A 19,920-nucleotide genomic window follows, 5' to 3' on the forward strand; every position below is an offset into this window, starting at 1 on the left:
TCGCTTCTTAATCGGATATCCGTGTCGTCATCGCAGCTTCATCTGAACAGCTGGGCTTCTATCCGCTGTTTCGAGATGGTTTGTGAATATCTCAAGCTGACGGTGTCGGTGGATGTCTTTCTCTTCTTCTTCAACCTTACTAACCCTTCCAAGCAGGGGAAAGCGAAGAAAGGGTTCCTGTCCTTCCGATCTGCCCAAGGTCGGAGGATATTTGGCCTGTTTGAGGACTCCTATCATGGGTTCAAGGACAAATATTTCAAGGTTCGTCCCGTCAAAGGTCGCCATCCCTTTTGGTTGTCGCTAGAGGGGGAACGCCTCATCCCGACGTATTGGAGCTTCGGGGCGGGGTCTAACACCTTCATTAAGGTGACCTACAAGGGGATGTCCCCTGTAAATAAGAGAATTGCCGACGTGTTGTTTGCGGTTTTTGGAAAGAACCATGTGAACCCCCACCTCCTTATGGGTGAACAGGAGGCCGCCAGGAGTTATATTTGTGAGCTGTTTTGTGTTGTACTTGTGTATTGTTTATCATTTAATTTACTCTTGCCATCTTCACGACTGACGTATTTGTTTTTCTGTTGTAGTGGAGATGCCTGCTTCAGTAACCCGGCTCGAAGGTTTAGTCAAGACCTTCTTGGAGGATAGCGACGAGGAGAAGGCTGACGAGGAGAAGGCTACCGAGGAGAAGGAGGATCAAGCTGTGCCTTCGCCTCGGGACACCGAGATGTCCGACAAGAATTCCACCGGGATGCAGGCTTCTCCTATTCTCGAGGAGACGGCTGGCATCGGACAGTCGTCTTCTACCCATCGGGAGCAGGATGATCTGAAGCTTGTCCCTATTCCCAAGAGGCAGAGGGCATCCTCCAGTCCGGAAGGAACTCTCACCGTGATGGAGAGGAACTTCGACGCTGGGGCCTTTATTGATAGTCAGTTGATTCCCGGTACGGAGGATCACTTTCTTGGTACCGAGCTCACGGGACAGGCGAGGTGGAGGTACCGCACACATCTCCGCGGGACGGTGATAGCTCGGAAGGCCGAGTTCGAGTTGTCGGGCATGCAGGCGTTGCGAAGAAAGCTCGATACTGCTGCCCAGGCCAACAACAATTTCAAGGCCCAAGTCGAGAAGCTTCAGGAACAGCTGTCCGCGGTGGAGAAGGGGCGCAAGGATGCCGAGGAGAAAGCCGCGTTCTTTGAGGAAAAATGAAGGTCTCCGACGCCACCGTATCCCGTTTGACCGAGCGGGAGATGACTCTGGAGAGCCAGCTTAGCGCCGCGCAAGGTCGGGTGGTCGCTATGGAGAAGGAGCACGACCAGGCCGTTTTGTCGACCAAAGCTGTCCAAGCCGAATTCGAAGATCTCAAGAGGAAGCACAAGGCGACCAAGGAGCAAGGGAAGAACACGATCTTCATAACTGAGGAGGCTCTCAAGGCTCAGGTGAAGACTGTGGCTCCCGACTTCGACACATCAGCGATTGGGGTTTTCAAGACGATCAAGGATGGCAAGATCATCGACTTGCCGAAGAAATGAGTTCTTGCGCCTTTTGTTTTTTGCCTGGATTTTGTGATTTTGTTGTGAACACTTGTTAAAACTTTTTATATCTTAAGGGTTGCTTGGTCGACTGGCATTTATCACCTTTATCTTGCTTCGTTTAGTCGCATTTTGTTTTGTTACCGTTTTTCTGGTGTGGACTTATTGCTTGTGTCCGTTTTGCCGTTTATGTTGGTAACATGGTCGAGACCATTTTGGTCTTATTGTCGCGGCCGTTTGTTATGGCTATGACTCGATTGGCTCCCGGGGTGATCAGTCTCGGATTTCCGTTTGAAGAACGCGATTGTGTGGGGGTACACATTGGGGAATAGTAGATGGGAGAATTCAGATAAGTAAACATTAATCGTCAGTTAAACAAGTTCATGAACACGGTAAGCATTTGACAAAAGTAAATCACTGGAAATTAACATTTGATGAAAGTAAACATTTATCTAGCTCGTCAGGTCGCTTGGACGGTGTGCCCAAGCTATGAATAGAACCTCCTCAGGTTACCTGCATTCCATGTTCTCAGGATTTCTTTGTCATCGAGTCTTTCCAGCTTGTAGGCGCCTTTGCCAAGCACTTCTTTGATTCTGTAGGGGCCTTTCCAGTTTGCTGCTAGCTTTCCTTCTTCTGGGGTCGGTAGCCCAACAACGTTGCATCGCAGGACGAGGTCTCTCTCCTCAAATTCCCTTTTGAGGACCTTGGTATTGTATCGTAGGGCTATTCTTTGTTTTAGTGCTACCTCTGCCAAATGGGCCATCTCTCTGACCTCGTCTACCAGGTCTTTGTCCACCGCTTCTTCTACCCCACGAGAAGTAGCTGCGGGCTCAGCTCGCCGATCTCCACGGGTATCACCGCCTCGACCCCGTACGTTAGGCGAAAGGGGGTTTCCCCTGTGGAGCTTTGCTCGGTTGTTCGGTAGGACCAGAGAATCGAGGTGAGCTCGTCGGCCCATGCGCCTTTTTTGCTTTCTAAACACTTCTTGAGACCTAGTAAGACGATCTTATTTGCGGACTCCACTTGTCTGTTTGTCTGGGGATGCTCAATCGAGGAGAACTTTTGTTTTATCCCCAAGCCGGTGAGAAACTCCGCAAACTTCTTGTCTCTGAATTACGTCCCATTATCCGAGATGACGATCTCTGGGATGCCGAAACGGGTTATCACCTGCCTCCACATGAACTTCCTACAATTGGATGAGGAGATGCTGGCCAGCGGCTCAGCCTCTATCCATTTGGTGTAGTAGTCGATGGCAACTATGAGGTACTTGACCTGCCCCGGGCCAACTGGGAAGGGTCCCAAAAAGGTCGACTCCCCATTGTGCAAAAGGTCGAGTAGACGTCAGTACGCTCAACTCGGAAGCTGGCGCTCTGTGGAAGTTGGCGTTTTGTTGACACTTCGCGCATTTTTTTACGAATCCCTTGGAGTCATTCATCATTGTCGGCCAGTAGTATCCAGCTTGGATGAGCTTCCTTGCTAGGGCTTTGCCCCTGATATGATGGCCGCAGCACCCCTCGTGGACTTCTCTGAGTACGTAGTCCGTCTGATCGGGGTGTAGGCACTTCAGCAAGGGTTGGCTGAGTCCCTTTTTGAATAGCTGGTCCTATATGACCGTGTATTTGGCGGCCTCCCTTCTTACTGCTTTGGCTTCCTTCTCGTCCTCAGGGAGTTTTCCGTTTTCCAAGAAGTTAGTGATGGGGTCCATCCAAGAAGGGCTTATTTTGGTCAGGTGGAGGGCAACTGCCGGCTCTTTCGTGATGCCTTGAATGAGGGAGCGGTTGCCGGTTCCAGGTTTTGTGCTTGCCAGCTTGGATAGGAGGTCTGCCCGTGTGTTCCTTTCCCTTGGGACGTGTTGGACCGTGACCTCCACAAATTGTTTGCTCAGTTCCTTGACCCTTTCTAAGTATTTCTGCAGCAGCGAGTCTCTGGCTTGGTAGCTTCCATTTACCTGCGCGGTGACGACCTGCGAGTCGCTGCACACTTCCAGTCTCGTTGCCCCGACTTCCCGAGCTAGAACCAGGCCTCCCAGGAGGGCTTCGTATTCTGCTTGGTTGTTCAATACGGGGAACTCAAACTTAACTGATTTTTCGTAGATGACTCTGGCCGGGCTTTCTAAGATGATCCCGGCGCCCCCATACGTCTGGTAGGAGGCTCCGTCTACATGGAGCTTCCACCGTGTGTCTGCGACTTCGGTTGGGTTCCCGATTACTTCCACCAGGAAGTCTGCCATTGCTTGCGCCTTGATCGCATGTCAGGGTTCGTAGCTTAGGTCATATTGGGACAATTCGATGGCCCAGGTCATCATCCTTCCCGCCAGATCAGGTTTTTAGAGCACCTGACGAATCCCCTGATCCATTCTCACGACCACCTGGTGACTCTAGAAGTACTGTCGCAGTCGGCGGGAGGAGACCAGGAGTGCCAGTGCCAGCTTCTCCAGCTTGCTGTATCTAATTTCTGCCCCTTACAGTGCTCTACTCAAAAAGTAGATTGGTTGCTGGGCCTTCCCTTCTTCCCGTACCAACACCGCTGCAAGCGCCCCCTCTGTTATGGCTAGGTACAGATAGAGTGGTTCTCCGGCTTTCGGCTTCTCGAGCACCAGGGGTGCTGCTAGAATCTCTTTGAAGTGGTTGAAAGCTTCTTCGCACGCAGGGGTCCACTCAAATTCTATTCCCTTCTTCATCAGACCGAAAAAGGGCAGGGCCCTCGCTGCCGATGCACCGAGGAAATGGGACAATGCGGTGAGCCTTTCCGTCAGCCGCTGAACGTCTTTGATGCAGCCCGGGCTCCTCATCTGGAGTATTGCTCGGCACTTTTCAGGGTCGGCCTCCACTCTCCTCTGGGTTATCATGAATCCCAGGAACTTTCCGGCCTCCATGGCGAAGGCGCACTTAAGCGGGTTGAGCCTCATGCCGTGTTGTCGGAGGGATGCGAACACGTCCTCTAGGTCGCTTATGAGATCGTCAGGCCGGGTGGTCTTTGCGAGGATATCATCCACGTAGACTTCCACCGTCTTGCCGATGAGGTCGCTGAATATTTTGTTCATTAGCCTATGGTACGTTGCCCCCGCATTCTTCAGGCCAAAGGGCATCACCCTGTAGTAGTAGGTCCCCCCCGGCGTTATGAACGCCATTTTATCCTCGTCTGGCCGGTGCATCGGTATCTGATTGTAGCGTCGATGTTGGGGAGGGGGTAGCAGTCCTTAGGGCATGCTTTATTGAGATCGGAGTAGTCCACACACATCCTCCATTTCCCATTGTGCTTTTTTACCAGCTTCCATGTTTGATAGCCAGGTCGAATAGTCCAGCTCCAGGATGAACCCCGCTTCGAGGAGGCTGGCCGTCTGTCTGGCCACTTCCTCTGCCCTTTCCTGAGACATTTTTCTCCTCCTTTGAGCCACTGGTTTGGCTTCTGGTCTGATGGCTAGGTGGTGTGACATGAGACCGGAGTCTATACCCGGCATGTCGGTAGGTGTCCAGGCAAACAAATTACCGTTGGCTCTGATCATTTCCATCAGAGGTTCTTTCAACTCGTGGGGGAGGTTCCTATTCACGAACATGAATTTTTCCTCCGAGTTTCCGACCCTAAACTTTTCCAGGTCCCCTTCGGGTTTGGGTCTGGGTTTGTCGTCGACTCTGGCATCCAGGTCGGCGAGGAATACTCCCGATGCCTCTTTAGACTTCTTTCTTAATGAGAGACTGGCGTTGTCGCAAGCGACTGCCGTTTCCAGGTCTCCCCTCACAGACCCTACTGACCCTTCTTCAGTTATGAACTTCATTACCAACATCCTTGTGCTGATGACTCCTCCTAGGTCGTTGATTGTCTTTCTCCCCAGGATGATGTTGTAAGCGGTGGAGTCTCGTAAGATCACGAACTCGGCCATTATCGTTCTTCTCCCTTGGCCTTGTCCCAATGAGGTTGGTAGGGTGATTATGCCATCTGACTTGATAAAATGGTCGCCGAGCCCCACAACGCAGTGCTGGTGAGTCTGTAGGTCGGCGTCCCTTAGGCCTAAGGCAACGAACACATTACAGAACATGATGTTCGAGTCTGCCCCTGTATCTACAAGGATTCGTTTGACGAGACTGGTTCCTACTCTAGCCGTTATGACCATGGGAGGGCTTTCTCCGACTTTGTGAAACCACTAATCTTCCGGGCCGAACGAAATGGGTGGGAGCTTTCTCGTGCCTCGCGCAAAGGACGAGGAGACTGCCAGGACTTTGGCGTCTTTCCTTTGTGCCCACCTTGACCTAGGTGCCGCGTTCCTAGCTGTTACCACATTCACTATGGTGAGGCCCTGGTCGTCTTCCGCTGGTTCTTGGCATCGCTTGGCTGCCCGAGTCCTATCCTCGCCGTCCTGGTCGCGGTTCCGTTGTCTCGGCTCTCTAATGAGGTGGGAGAATTCAGCTAGCTTCCCATCCCTGATCGCTTGTTCCAATGCGTCCTTCAGGTCGAAGCAATCCTGTGTTTTGTGCCCGTAGCCTTTGTGGTAGTCACAGTAAAGGCTTCGATTTCCCCCTGTTCATTCCTTCAGTGGTCGGGATTTTGACAAGATCCCCTTTTCGGCGATTTGTTAATAAACTTCTATGATTGGTGCGGTGAGGGGAGTGTAATTGGTGAACTTCCCGACCCGAGGAAACGGTCTGGGTGCCTTGCTCGGACCGCCGTCCCTGGCGTGTTCCTTTTGACCTTCTCTGCTCTCGCGGTGCTGGTCTTGGTTGTAGGAGGGCTACCGTTTGTTGGCGGCCACGACTTGGCTCACTTATTCGTCGTTGATGTACTCCTTGGCTACACATTGGATCTCCTGCATGGTCCACACCGGCTTCGTGGTGAGGTACTTTCTGAAGTCCTCGTTCAAGAGTCCGTTTGTCAGGCACAAGCTTGCAACTGAGTCTGTTAGCCCGCCAATTTCCAGGCACTCGTCGTTGAATCTGTCTAAGTATTTTCTGGTCGGCTCGTCGGGTCGCTGAGTCACCCCAAACAGGTTGATTGGGTGCTTCGCTTTTGCGATCCTGGTTGTGAATTGGGCTAAGAAGGCATGGCTGATGTCCGCAAAACCAGTCACTGAGCCCTGCGGGAGGTTATTGTACCACCGTATTGCAGGTCCCGCCAGGGTAACCGGGAAAGCGCGGCACCTTACCTCGTCTCCCACTCCCTCCATGTTCATCCTGGCCTCAAAGGCCGTGAGGTGTTCCAGCGGGTCTTGCGTCCCGTCGTACCTCATGTCCGTTGGCTTGTCAAAATGTTTTGGCAGCCGGACCTCGAGTATGGAACGATGAAATGGGGTCGCTCCCATTATCACGGGTCCCCGCGTTCTCGTCGTTCTTCCTTCATCGTCGTCCTGACGAGCGTCTTCGTGTTCGCGATCTACAGTACGCTGCCTCTCATGCCTGGCATAGATGATGGGGTCGTGGCGTCTTCTCGCGTGTCCTCTCTCTCCCGCGCTCTCAAATTCAGCCTGGGGACTGGTCGTGCTCCCTGTCTGCTAGCCAGCGTTCCATGTCTTGCATCCTATGGCGTAGTTCTTGTATTATTCTGGCGTGCTTGTCGCCAGTTCCCCCGAAGGGGCGTCTCTCGTGAGATTGTGTTGTGTGTCTTGGAAGGGATCTTGTGCGCTGTCGCGAAGCAGTCGCGGCGTGCTCCTCTCCGGGCTCGGCCTCGCAGCCTGTTCCACCTTGGACCAGTACGAAGTCCATGGACGAGTCCCCACAGACGGCGCCAATGTTCGGTATGTCGGGTACCGGACGGTTCGGGTAGGTATCCTGATTAGTGGGGGGTCTCGTCTGGTCGTAGGCCACCGGGCTGGTGTAGGCGGGATCCCAAGCACTTCACGTGGAAAGGGGGGTGTGATGAGAGAACTTTGCATGGTCTAGAAATTTGCGGATAAATCCTCGTTGCAAGTATAGTTTCTAAACCTTCAAAAGTCCTTTCATACAAACGTTTTGGGTGTCACAAGTAACAAACCCCTTTAAAAATTGTTAACCGAGTATTCAAACCTCGGGTCGTCTTCTCAAGGAACTGCAAGTAAGTATGTTCTTATTATTGGCTATAAAGGTTGTAATCGGGGTTTAGAAGGTGAGAGCAAGTGATTTGCATGACAAGTAGAGTAAATGGCAATTAAGATAAATAAATACTGTCAAGCAAACTTCTGGCAAGGTAAAAGGAATTGGAAGTCCAACTTAGTTATCTCTCCCAACAATAATGAAAGTTGAATCTAAATTCCACTTAGTTAACCTTTACTAAAGTAAAGGAAAGTCAAGGGACTAATTAGTTGACCTTCGAATCCTATTTATTTCCTAAGAAAAAGTTGGGATTATTGAAGTTCAGTTCAATTAGCAAGATAACGATTATCAATTATGTTGAGTTTGATAACTGTTGAGTTACTGATTTCTTAACCAAGACCAAAAAGAGAAAAAGTAAATTGTTGGAATAGAATATCTTCAGATTGGAAACAATGGAAACACAAATTAAAGAGAAATCAATCAATAACTGAAATACCTCAAATAATCATTAATTCAAATCATAACATGGGAAGTATTCATAACTCAAGTTGGCAACATTTATAAGTATGAATAAAAGCATTAAAGTAAATATTAAACCTGGATCGAGAGTCACTCTTACAAACTAAGAGAAGTCCTAAATCCTAATCCTAATCCTAAGAGAGAGAGGAGAGAACCTCTCTCAAACTAAATCTAAGTCATGGAAAGTGAAAATTGGCGAGCTCTCTCTGAATGGATGCATTCCCCCACTTTATAGCCTCCAATATGTGCTTTCTGGGCCGAAAACTGGGTCAGAAACAGCCCAGAAATCGCCCCCTGCATATTCTAGTACGTTCAGGTCGCGGACAAGTGACGCGGAGGCGTTGTCCATGCGGCCGCGCGGATTGAAGTTCGCAGATGCGACGCGTCCGCGTGGATCACGCATTCGCGTCACCTAGCGTCAGGGCAACTATAGCATATTATATATCAAATCGAAGCCCCGGACGTTAGCTTTCCAACGCAACTGAAACCGCGTCATTTGGACCTTTGTAGCTAAAGTTATAGCCGTTTGAGTGCGAAGAGGTCAGGCTGGATAGCTTAGCAGTTTCTCCAACTTCTTGTATTCCTTCCACTTTTGCATGCTTCCTTTCCATCCTCTGAGCCATTCCTGCCCTGTAATCTCTGAAAACACTTAACACACATATCAAGGCATCTAATGGTAATAAGAGAGGATTAATAATAAGCAAATATAAGATCAAAGAAGCATGTTTTCAATCATAGCACAAAATCAGGAAGGAAAATGTAAAACATGCAAATAGCATGAATAAGTGGGTAAAGAGTTGATAAAAACCACTCAATTGAGTACAAGATAAACCATAAAATAGTGGTTTATCAACCTCCCCACACTTAAACAATAGCATGTCCTCATGCTAAGCTCAAGAGAAGCTATAAAAATGAAGAGGAATGGTAGGATGTATGAAATGCAATCCTATCTATATGAATGCAACTACATGCAAAATGTTTCTACCTACTTGGTTTAAAAGTAAACAAGTTCTCCAAGACAAATACAAACCAATTTTTACTAATTCAAATCGTACAATAAAAAGCAAGTAAACTTGTAAGAAGACAGCTCATGAAAGCAGGGAACATAGAATCAAGCATTGAACCCTCACTGGTAGTGTATATCACTCTAATCTCTCAAGTGTATAGGGTTATTCACTCTATTCTTCTCTAGTCATGCTTTCTAAACCTTGTTCTTCATCTAACCAATCAACAATGTTTAATATACCAATGCAAACATCATGAGGTCTTCTCTATATACTTTTAAATTCATGCCTAGCTACCCATAATTCTCACTTTTGTATAATTCCCATACTCATGTACCAAATTTTTTTCTTTAATTTTTTTTATCACATGTGCATTGATCTTTTATTAAACTTAATATTGGGGTAATTTTGTCCCCTTATTTACTTATTTATTGATTATTTTTGGATTTTTCTCTTTTTTTCTCTTTTTTTTTCTTTTTTTTTGTAGAGAAACAAACATAACTTATCAATGCACATGGATTTTCTATTATTTTTCTATTTTGGTTTTTCATGAGTAGGTTCCCAAATTCTTGATATTCAAATAAATTAGAAACATTATACTTTTCCTTTATTAACCCATGTTTCCACAGTTTTCCCACACTTAATTAACACACTATCTTAAGCTAACCAAAGATTTAATTGGGATAATTGATTTGTTTTCTGCTTAAGGCTAGTGATGTGGTAAGATATAGAACAAATGAGGATTTTAAGGCTCAAAGTGGCTGACAAGGGTGATTTAAAGGGTAGGCTTATTTGGGATAAGTGAGCTAAAATCAAATAATGGCCTCAATCATATGCAAGCATGTAAATACACTAAATATTGGACATATAGACTGAAACAAAGCAAAGATCACAATTATAGAGAAGTAAACACACAAGAATAAAATATTTATGGTTAAATAATGTAACCATGTAAATAAGCTCAAAATCTCACAGGTTGTGTGTTCTTTGGCTCAAAAACCATGTTCCAATTACAACTTCAAACAAGTTTTAACATAAAAAATTTTAATTTAAATTAGTGAAATTTTTCAAAAATAGGGTCTTTAGAAGAAATTTATTATTTTTCAACCAAGTAGTATTCAAATGCAAACAATTAACTACACATGCAATCTATTATGTAATGCAACAATGAACTAATGAAGAAAATAAGACATTGGTGTTGAGAAGAGAATAACTAACCCATGGAGATCGGTATCGACCTCCCCATACTTAAAGATTGCACCGTCCTCGGTGCATGCTGAGATTTATAGGTGGACGGGTTGTTTCAACTGTTGCTTTTCTCTAAGGATTGTGCAGATGGACTTGTCTGTCTCCCCATGTAAAACGTCTTTCGCTTCCCTTCCGGGTGGCCATCCTGAAAGAAAAAGGGAAGAAGAGTAACCCAGAAATAGAGATAAGAAAATAAAAGAAGTATGGGTGGGTTAATGCCAAATGATAAGGGTCTCATTTACATGGAAGCTTCAACATGTACGTGAGAAAACAATAGAAGCCATGGCATACCAATGGTGCAAGATTTGAAACATAGGGGAGGAGAGTGTGGGAAATGAAAGACAGTATAAGCTCATGTCAATGCAAAAAAGAATACAAATATCATAAAAGAATAGCATTGATTTAAATAATATTACCCAACAGTGTAAACAAGTCACTAAGCACCAAATAATACCAGAAAAGTTGCAACAGTTAAATAAGAAAATCAACACCAAAGGAAAAATAATAAATGTAGAATAGAAAAAATATGCACAAAATTAAAATGCAATGAATGAAATATGCAAATAAAATAAGTAAAATAAAATAAAAGATAAGAAGAATGGGAAGGGAAAGAAGGGAAGAAGAGGTAAGTAAGAAAGAGGGAGGAAAAATTAGGATTGGGGGAGAAAAGATAAGATATTTGGCAAATTAGGATAAGCTGTGCGGCGCAAGCGACGCGGTAGCGTGAGGCATGCGGTCGCAAGCACGCTTAAACTGATTGACGCGGTCGCGTCGGTCATGCAGTCGCGTGACCCGTTTTATGCTACTGGCGCAAGGGCAGCCTCGCTCTCGCACAACTCTCTGTTCAAAAATCATTAATTGCCAAATATTGAGTGACGCGATCGCATGGGGCATGCGATCGCGTGCGTGGGCTTTCAGAAGGATATGACACGGCCGCGTGGGGCACGCGGTCGCGTGAGATGGATTGCGCATCCAGCGCCAGTCCAGCACCACCCTAGCACAACTTTCGGCTGTGCATCATTATTACGTCGAAATCTTGGTCACGCGGCCGCGTGGGGCACGCGGTCGCGTGGGAGGTCATTATTCCCATACGACGCGGTCACGTCGGCGACGCGGTCGCGTGGGACGATTTGTGCCATTAGCACGCCTCCAGCCCTGCTCCTGCGTAATTCTCTGTTCATATTCTTTTCTTCCCTCTCCTTGCGACGCGGACGCGTCGCTGATGCGGTCGCGTCGCGTGGCGTTTTTTTTTAATGAATGTAGAATGCAGTATGCAGAATGCAATGCTTAATATGAATGCTATGCATGATTCCAGGTTCAATAAAATGAAATAAAATTCAAAAACAAACAAAACTAAATAAAATTAAAATTGCAAAAGGAACGACCATACCATGGTGGGTTGTCTCCCACCTAGCACTTTTAGTTAAAGTCCTTAAGTTGGACATTGGAAGGGCTTCCTGTTATGGTGGCTTGTGTTTAAATTCATCCAGAAATCTCCACCAGTGCTTGGAATGCCAATAGCCTCTGGGGTCCCAAACTAGGCATGTAAAGCTTCTGAGCAGCTTCAAACAGATTTTTAGGCTCCCGGGATGACGAATGTCAGAATAGATTCCAGGATCCCAAGCCTTGTTTTTAAATCTGACTCCGTCTTGATCTATATGTTTCCATCCGGGCGGTTTAAAAAGTAGAATCTCACCATGGTGACCAAACGTTCTCCGTGATCCATGCAATGAAGCATGATACCAATCCGTGTACTTCGAGGTGAAGTGTGGAACCTTATTGAACCTTGTGCACCAACTTTGAGTACGAGCCATTTCCCTCTTACTCTTAAAGCCGCAAAGAGCTCTAAGCTGGCCATCTGTTTCAAGCAAACCATATTCAAGTGAATAAGCAAAGTTAAAGGTTAAGGATTGTACCCACTTGAAGCTTGTATTAGGTGGCAATGGCCTTGGGGTAGGTGTTTCCGGTGGTTCTGTAAGTTCCATTCCCTTGTGCTCTTCTGTAAATTCTTCCACTTCCTTGAAGGGTTCTACAATTGTATCTATGTCCTGGTCAAAGTCTTCTATGTCTTCCTCATCACTTGAGTCATAGATTGGAGGTTGAGAAAAATCTACCTCCGCATCGTCTTCATATTCACTTGGGGAAGATTCTTCGATCTCAAAGAAATCACTTGTGGATGCAAGTTCATTACTAAGAGAATTTGACTTGTGACTATCATCATCAAGGGAATTTGTGTCCTGGATCATTCCGTCTGATTCTTCATGAACAACTTGCCTTGGGGATTGTACAATATCCTCCTTAGCATCAACTGTAGCGTCCTTGACGGAGTTCTCCTCAGTTCTGGATTCCCATGGAGGTTCAGCATCTCCTAGATCTTCAACCAACTCTTCTTCTTGAACAATGACAGCTTCTTCTATTTGTTCTAGTACGAATTCATTCTCTGTCTTGTCCACTGGAGTTTCTGGTATCTCCTTTATGTTACGCTCTTCGTTAGACTGTTCACATGGGGCTGTGGCTAATCCTTGTGTATTTGAGCACCTAGAAACCCATTGAATTACTACTTGCTCCAGTTGTCGAATGGTTGTTTGAAATTTATTTACTGTTTCCTTTAGGCAAACCTCTGCTTCTCAGGTTGCCGGACTTGGGCATGATACATAGAGAAGTGGTGGTGGTTGGGAGTGATTGGATTGGTACTGGGGTAAGGAAGGATCATATGGTGGCGAATGGTGAAGAGAAGCTTGTGAGTGTGGTGGTTCGAGGTTATGTTGAAAGGATGGTTTATATGCACGGGGTGGGGCTTGTTGGTAGTTACAAGGTTGTCCACCATATCTTTCAGCTGGGTATGCACGGTAGAATGGTCTTTGTCCAGGATATCTCGAAGGGTGTTGCTGCCTAAAGGGTTGATTAGATCCTCTTGACTCCATCCATCCTTGATTGGTCTGACCTTGATGCATATTCCTGCTGTAACTTCTATTTCCTTCAACAAAGTTAGAACCAAACTCAAAGCGAGAGGGGTGAGAGTTCATGGTAGCAAATAAAGATAAAAAGGAAAAACAAAAATAAAGAAACAAGCAAAAGAAAAATATTTACAATAACCAATAATAAGGCACACGTTAGCAGTTCCCCGGCAACGGCGCCATTTTGATGAGAGAACTTTTGCGTGGTCTAGAAATTTGCGGATAAATCCTCGTTGCAAGTATAGTTTCTAAACCTTCAAAAGTCCTTTCATACAAACGTTTTGGGTGTCACAAGTAACAAACCCCTTTAAAAATTGTTAACCGAGTATTCAAACCTCGGGTCGTCTTCTCAAGGAACTGCAAGGAAGTATGTTCTTATTATTGGCTATAAAGGTTGTAATCGGGGTTTAGAAGGTGAGAGCAAGTGATTTGAATGACAAGTAGAGTAAATGGCAATTAAGATAAATAAATACCGTAAAGCAAACTTCTGGCAAGGTAAAAGGAATTGGAAGTCCAACTTAGTTATCTCTCCCAACAATAATGAAAGTTGAATCTAAATTCCACTTAGTTAACCTTTACTAAAGTAAAGGAAAGTCAAGGGACTAATTAGTTGACCTTCGAATCCTATTTATTTCCTAAGAAAAAGTTGGGATTATTGAAGTTCAGTTCAATTAGTAAGATAACGATTATCAATTATGTTGAGTTTGATAACTGTTGAGTTACTGATTTCTTAACCAAGACCAAAAAGAGAAAAAGTAAATTGCTGGAATAGAATATCTTCAGATTGGAAACAATGGAAACACAAATTAAAGAGAAATCAATCAATAACTGAAATACCTCAAATAATCATTAATTCAAATCATAACATGGGAAGGATTCATAAGTCAAGTTGGCAACATTTATAAGTACGAATAAAAGCATTAAAGTAAATATTAAACCTGGATCGAGAGTCACTCTTACAAACTAAGAGAAGTCCTAAATCCTAATCCTAATCCTAAGAGAGAGAGGAGAGAACCTCTCTCAAACTAAATCTATGTCATGGAAAGTGAAAATTGGCGAGCTCTCTCTGAATGGATGCATTCCCCCACTTTATAGCCTCCAATCTGTGCTTTCTGGGCCAAAAACTGGGTCAGAAACAGCTCAGAAATTGCCCCCTGCGTATTCTGGTACGTTTAGGTCGCGGACAAGTGACGCGGAGGCGTCGTCCACGCGGCCGCGCGGATTGAAGTTCGCAGATGCGACGCGTCCGCGTGGATCACGTATTCGCGTCGCCTAGCGTCAAGGCAACTATGGCATATTATATATCAAATCGAAGCCCCGGACATTAGCTTTCCAACACAATTGGAACCGCGTCATTTGGACCTCTATAGCTAAAGTTATAGCCGTTTGAGTGCAAAGAGGTCAGGCTGGACAGCTTAGCAGGTTCTCCAACTTCTTGTATTCCTTCCACTTTTGCATGCTTCCTTTCCATCCTCTGAGCCATTCCTGCCCTGTAATCTCTGAAAACACTTAACACACATATCAAGGCATCTAATGGTAATAAGAGAGGATTAATAATAAGCAAATATAAGATCAAAGAAGCATGTTTTCAATCGTAGCACAAAACCAGGAAGGAAAATGTAAAACATGCAAATAGTATGAATAAGTGGGTAAAGAGTTGATAAAAACCACTCAATTGAGTACAAGATAAACCATAAAATAGTGGTTTATCAACCTCCCCACACTTAAACAATAGCATGTCCTCATGCTAAGCTCAAGAGAAGCTATAAAAATGAAGAGGAATGGTAGGTTGTATGAAATGCAATCCTATCTATATGAATGCAACTACATGCAAAATGTTTCTACCTACTTGGTTTAAAAGTAAACAAGTTCTCCAAGACAAATACAAACCAATTTTCACTAATTCAAATCGTACAATAAAAAGCAAGTAAACTTGTAAGAAGACAGCTCATGAAAGCAGGGAACATAGAATCAAGCATTGAACCCTCACTGGTAGTGTATATCACTCTAATCTCTCAAGTGTATAGGGTTATTCACTCTACTCTTCTCTAGTCATGCTTTCTAAACCTTGTTCTTCATCTAACCAATCAACAATTTTTAATATACCAATGCAAACATCATGAGGTCTTTTTCAAGGTTGTAATGGGGCTAAGGTAAGGGTAAAGGTATATATATGGCTAAGTGAGCTTTATAAATTGAATCTTTAATTAACCTAAGCTCTCAATTGAGTGACAAGTTTCTAATCCCAACACTTTTGCATTTCATTTTTAGGTCTTTTAGGATTTTCAGTTGCATTCTCTTGTTTTGCATACATATACACAATAAGCTTAGTCAAATAATGAAAATTTTCAAGGATTTTATCTATAGGGCACCCCAATTGATTGAAAAAATAAATAAAAAATAAAAAAATTTTAGAACTTTCTTGAGCTACATATTGTGGATCATGTTTTGAGCTAAGAACACAAGCATGTGAGACTTGAGCCTAATTGTGTGGTTACATCTTATAACCACTTATTTTTATTCTTGTGTGCATTATTCTCTCCCTATGATTGTAATCTTTGATTTGTTTGATTCTTTATGTGCATTATTTTGTGTATGAATTCACTTATATGATTGAGGCCATCAATTCAAATAGCTTACTTACCCAAATACCTACCTTTTATCTTCCATTGTTAGCCAATTTTGAGCCTATGCTTAACCCATGTGTTCTTAATTTTAGCACATTACAAGCCTAAAGCGAAAAATAATAAATGTCTCTTGTTTGGATCTTTGATTAGCTTAGGCTAGTGACAGTGTTTATCATTTGATTTTGGGAGAGTTGGGAACATTGGGTAGAGATAAAGGGGTGTTTTTGTGTTATTGTTGAAAAGCTTGGGAATTGGGTACATACTCATGTATTAATCATGTGTAAACCATATGCATTAATGTTCTTGTATATATTTTAGTTTGGAAAAAGAAAAAAATGAGAAAAACAAAAAGAAAAAAAAATATATATATATATAAAGAAAAAAATATAGAAAAAGAAACAAAAAGAAAAGCAATAAAGAGGGGACAAAATGCCCCAAAATTCAAAGTTCAATAAAAATCAATGCATATATGTGGCAACCAAAAATAGAATGCATGAGTTTGTGAAAAAGTGAAGAATGGGTAGTTTGGTTAGCTTTGAATTGTATAGGTGTTATATAGGTTAGGTGGGAAACTTAGGTTAATCAAAGATTCAAATTCTAGTCCACTTGACCATATGCATCCTTACCTTGACCCTAACCCCATTACAACCTATGGGAAAGACCTCGTGATATTTGTATGCATGCATGAAATAATTGTTGATTGTTAGATGAAAAACAAATCTTGGAAAGCATGATTAGGGGAGAATTGAGTGAATCAACCCCATACACTTGAGTGCCTAGAGCGGATACACATCCGGTGAGGGTTCGAGTGCTAAATTACATGTTTCCACCCATGATTATCTTTTCTTGCAAGTTTGTAAAATCTTTCAATGATTCAATTCAATTGTGGGTTTGCTTTGGTTGCTATTGCTTTAGCCCTTGTACTTGTATATGTATTCTTGGAAATTGATTTATTTTGACCAAGTAGATGCATTCATGTAGATAGATTGCATATAGATAGGTTGCATATAGTTAGTTTACATTGAATAAATGTTGATACCATTTGCTTCTTTCTTGATTTTAGCATGAGGACATGCTTAGTTTAAGTGTGGAGAGGTTTGATAAACCCCAATTTTGTGGTTTATCTTATGCTTATTTTGGGGGATTTTATCACCTTTTTCCCACATTTATGCAATGAAATAGCATGGTTTTGTAATTCTCTCTTAATTTGTGCTTAAGTGTAAAAACGTGCTTTTTGGGCCCTTAAATTGGTGATTTTAATTTACTTTAATTCCATTCGTTACCTTGATGTGTTTGTTGAGTGATTCCAGGTTTATAAGGCAAGTATCGGATGGAAGAAGTGAAGAGAAAAGCATGCAAAGTGAAGAATTCATGAAGAAATGAGCAATCTGGAGAACTGAGGGCCACGTGCACGCGTACGCGTGCATTGGAGATTTTTGAAGCCACGCGCACGCGTCAAGCACGCGTACGCGTGAGTAGGGATTTTGCCATCGATGCGCACACGTCAAGCACGCGTACGCGTGACGCTCAGCACATGACCAACTTAAACTGAAATCGCTGGGGGCAATTTCTGAGCTGCCCAGGCCCAAATCCAGCTCATTTCTGAGGTTATTTAATGCAGAATTGAAGATTGAGCAAAGGGGGAGCACTTAGTTAGTCATGATGAGCCTTTAGTTAGTTTTCTAGAGAGAGAAGTTCCCTCTTCTCTAGAATTAGGTTAGGGTTAGGTTAATTTCTCTTAGATCTAGGTCCAATTTCATGTTTTCATCTTGTTTCCTTTATGATTTCTTGTTTCTACTACTTCATTCTTCTTAGTTCTCTTGTTAATTTTATTTTTATGTCTCTTTTATGTTCATGAATGCTCATGTTGGATTTAGTTTACATTTATTGAGATTTGATGTTTGATGTTTCCTTTATTGATGATTTGAGTTGTGAATTTACTTTTCTTGCAATTGGTAGTTATTAGATTTTATTCTCCTTTGCAATTTATTATGCTTTCCTTTTATGCCTTCCAAGTGTTTGATAAAATGCTTGGTTGGATGTTAGAGTAGATTTTGAGCATTCTTGGCTTGGAAAGAGTAATTAGGCAATCTTGAGTTATAAAAACCCAACCTATGTTGGTGATCTAGAGTTGTTAGCTAGTTTGATTTTCGTTGACTCTAATCTCTTGCTAATTTAATTGGTGAGTTGATTAGGACGTTTGAATTGAGATTAGCTAGTCTTGTTTGACTTTTTCTCATGGAAGATAACTTACACCTTCTTCCAACATTAGAGATGACGAAATAAGATAAATTCTTGTTAATTATTGTTATTAGTGACTAGGATGGAAAGCCTATGATCTCAATCCTTGCCACGAGTGTCTCTCTTTATTAATTGATTTCTTTAAATTGCTTACTTGATTTACTTTTCTTGCTATCTACTTTCTTGTCCATTTATTTTCTTGCCCTTTATCAACCAAACCCCTTGTTCCTTCATAGCCAATAATTGACCACTTCATTGCAATTCCTTGTGAGACGATCCGGAGTTTAAATACTTCGGTTAATTCTTACTTGCGTTCATCATTGGTGTACGTCAAGAAACTGATATCGGTTCACATGGGGAAAGAATGAAAGTTATAATCTTGGAAGTTGTTTCAGGCGGGTATAAATTATATAAATATGCTTTCTATTGGGTTGTTTTGTTTTTGGTTTGATTTTTTAAGTTGATGTTTTTTGGTTGCTTCCATTAAATTAAGGAAAAAGAAGGTACGGTGTAACGTTATTGGAAGATCGTGTGAGGTATTTGATTTGTCTATGTTAAGGAAATATCAAAGACCACGAGTGGTGGTGCTAGAGGCTTTCAAAATTAAAGTCCTTGGAGGTTATTTGAAGTAGTGTTTATTATTCATTGAAGATTTGTATAATATTGTTAATGTTAATCAGTTAGAGTTAAAATCTGTGATTCTTAGTTTATGTAGTCAAAAATTAATTAAAATTTTCCTTGTCAGATTACATGGGCCTACAAAATGTGATTAATATATCTACAATTCTTATAAACCCTGATATGTACAAAAATGTGGAGTTTCTTAGCAGGTTCGTGGCTTTTTTTATTCTGATGTGGTCATTGTTCTTTGTTTTGTAGGTTGATGTTTTACCTGACATTCCATAACTCTTTTTTTTTTGCTTGGTATTTCATTAGATTTAATGTTGCATGCTATGAGTTTTCAACATTTATTCCCATTGTATCTGGTTATTTAATAGCCAGTGTTGGTGATGATTTCGTTGACTGGAGAGTTGTTCGATCTATTGATCAACTAAAGAAAAACTGTGAGGTTTGTCACTATCAATTACGTGGAATTTATAGTGTATTAAAGATACTACTTATTTTTTATTGTGAGAGTGCAAATTGCAATTTAAAGCAACAAGAACAAAAGGCTTATAGTTGTCCGTTTCATTTATATGTTTATTTTGCAGGATGGAATCTTCTATGTTATGGGAACAGTTACAGAGGTTGTTGATGATCCAAATTGGTGGTATTATTCATGTGTTTGTGGAAATGTTGTTGTTGCTGACGATAATACTTATCATTGTGATATTTGTGACTCATGTGTGGAACATGTGGTTTTAAAGTAATGTTTTCTCTCGTCCTATTTTCTTGTATTATGTGATGTGATGTTATTATATGATATAAGTAACTTTTAGTAGTTTACATTGTAAATTAGTTAAATTAGTTCATGTTAACTGGATAATTTATTTGTATTTTCTCTGTATTTATTTTTATAGGTATAGAATAATTGTCATTGTTGATGATGGAACATCATCTGCAGTATTCGCACTTGTTGATAATGCTGCAACAAAATTGTTTGGGAAAACTTGTGTCGAAGCTTTCTGCTTTCTTGCATATAGAGAAAGAATTACCCTCAGATTCTAATGTTGTCTCAATGGTATATTTTTTATGATTTCCTCAATTATTTGGTTGATATTTTCATGTGTTTGTTCATCACCTTATGTGAGATAAATCAATTTGTTTTGTAAGGTTAATCAATCTAGCAGTGTCCCCC

The 19,920-nt window shown here is 42.6% G+C and overlaps 1 protein-coding gene across 1 annotated transcript; it reads right to left on the reverse strand.

The window, feature by feature from the left end:
- Positions 1–3,988: 3,988 nt before the first annotated feature.
- On the reverse strand, positions 3,989–5,638 carry LOC148545846 (uncharacterized). The gene is made up of 2 exons (XM_088499098.1): positions 4,795–5,638; positions 3,989–4,725 (listed from the first exon to the last, which is right to left on the reverse strand). The coding sequence occupies exons 1-2, from the start codon at positions 5,636–5,638 to the stop codon at positions 3,989–3,991; spliced, it is 1,581 nt and encodes a 526-aa protein (XP_088355224.1).
- Positions 5,639–19,920: the final 14,282 nt, after the last annotated feature.

The sequence above is a fragment of the Arachis ipaensis genome, chromosome B9, assembly GCF_059453495.1.
Source record: "Arachis ipaensis isolate K30076 ecotype BB chromosome B9, ASM5945349v1, whole genome shotgun sequence".
Classification (NCBI taxonomy): Eukaryota; Viridiplantae; Streptophyta; class Magnoliopsida; order Fabales; family Fabaceae; genus Arachis; species Arachis ipaensis.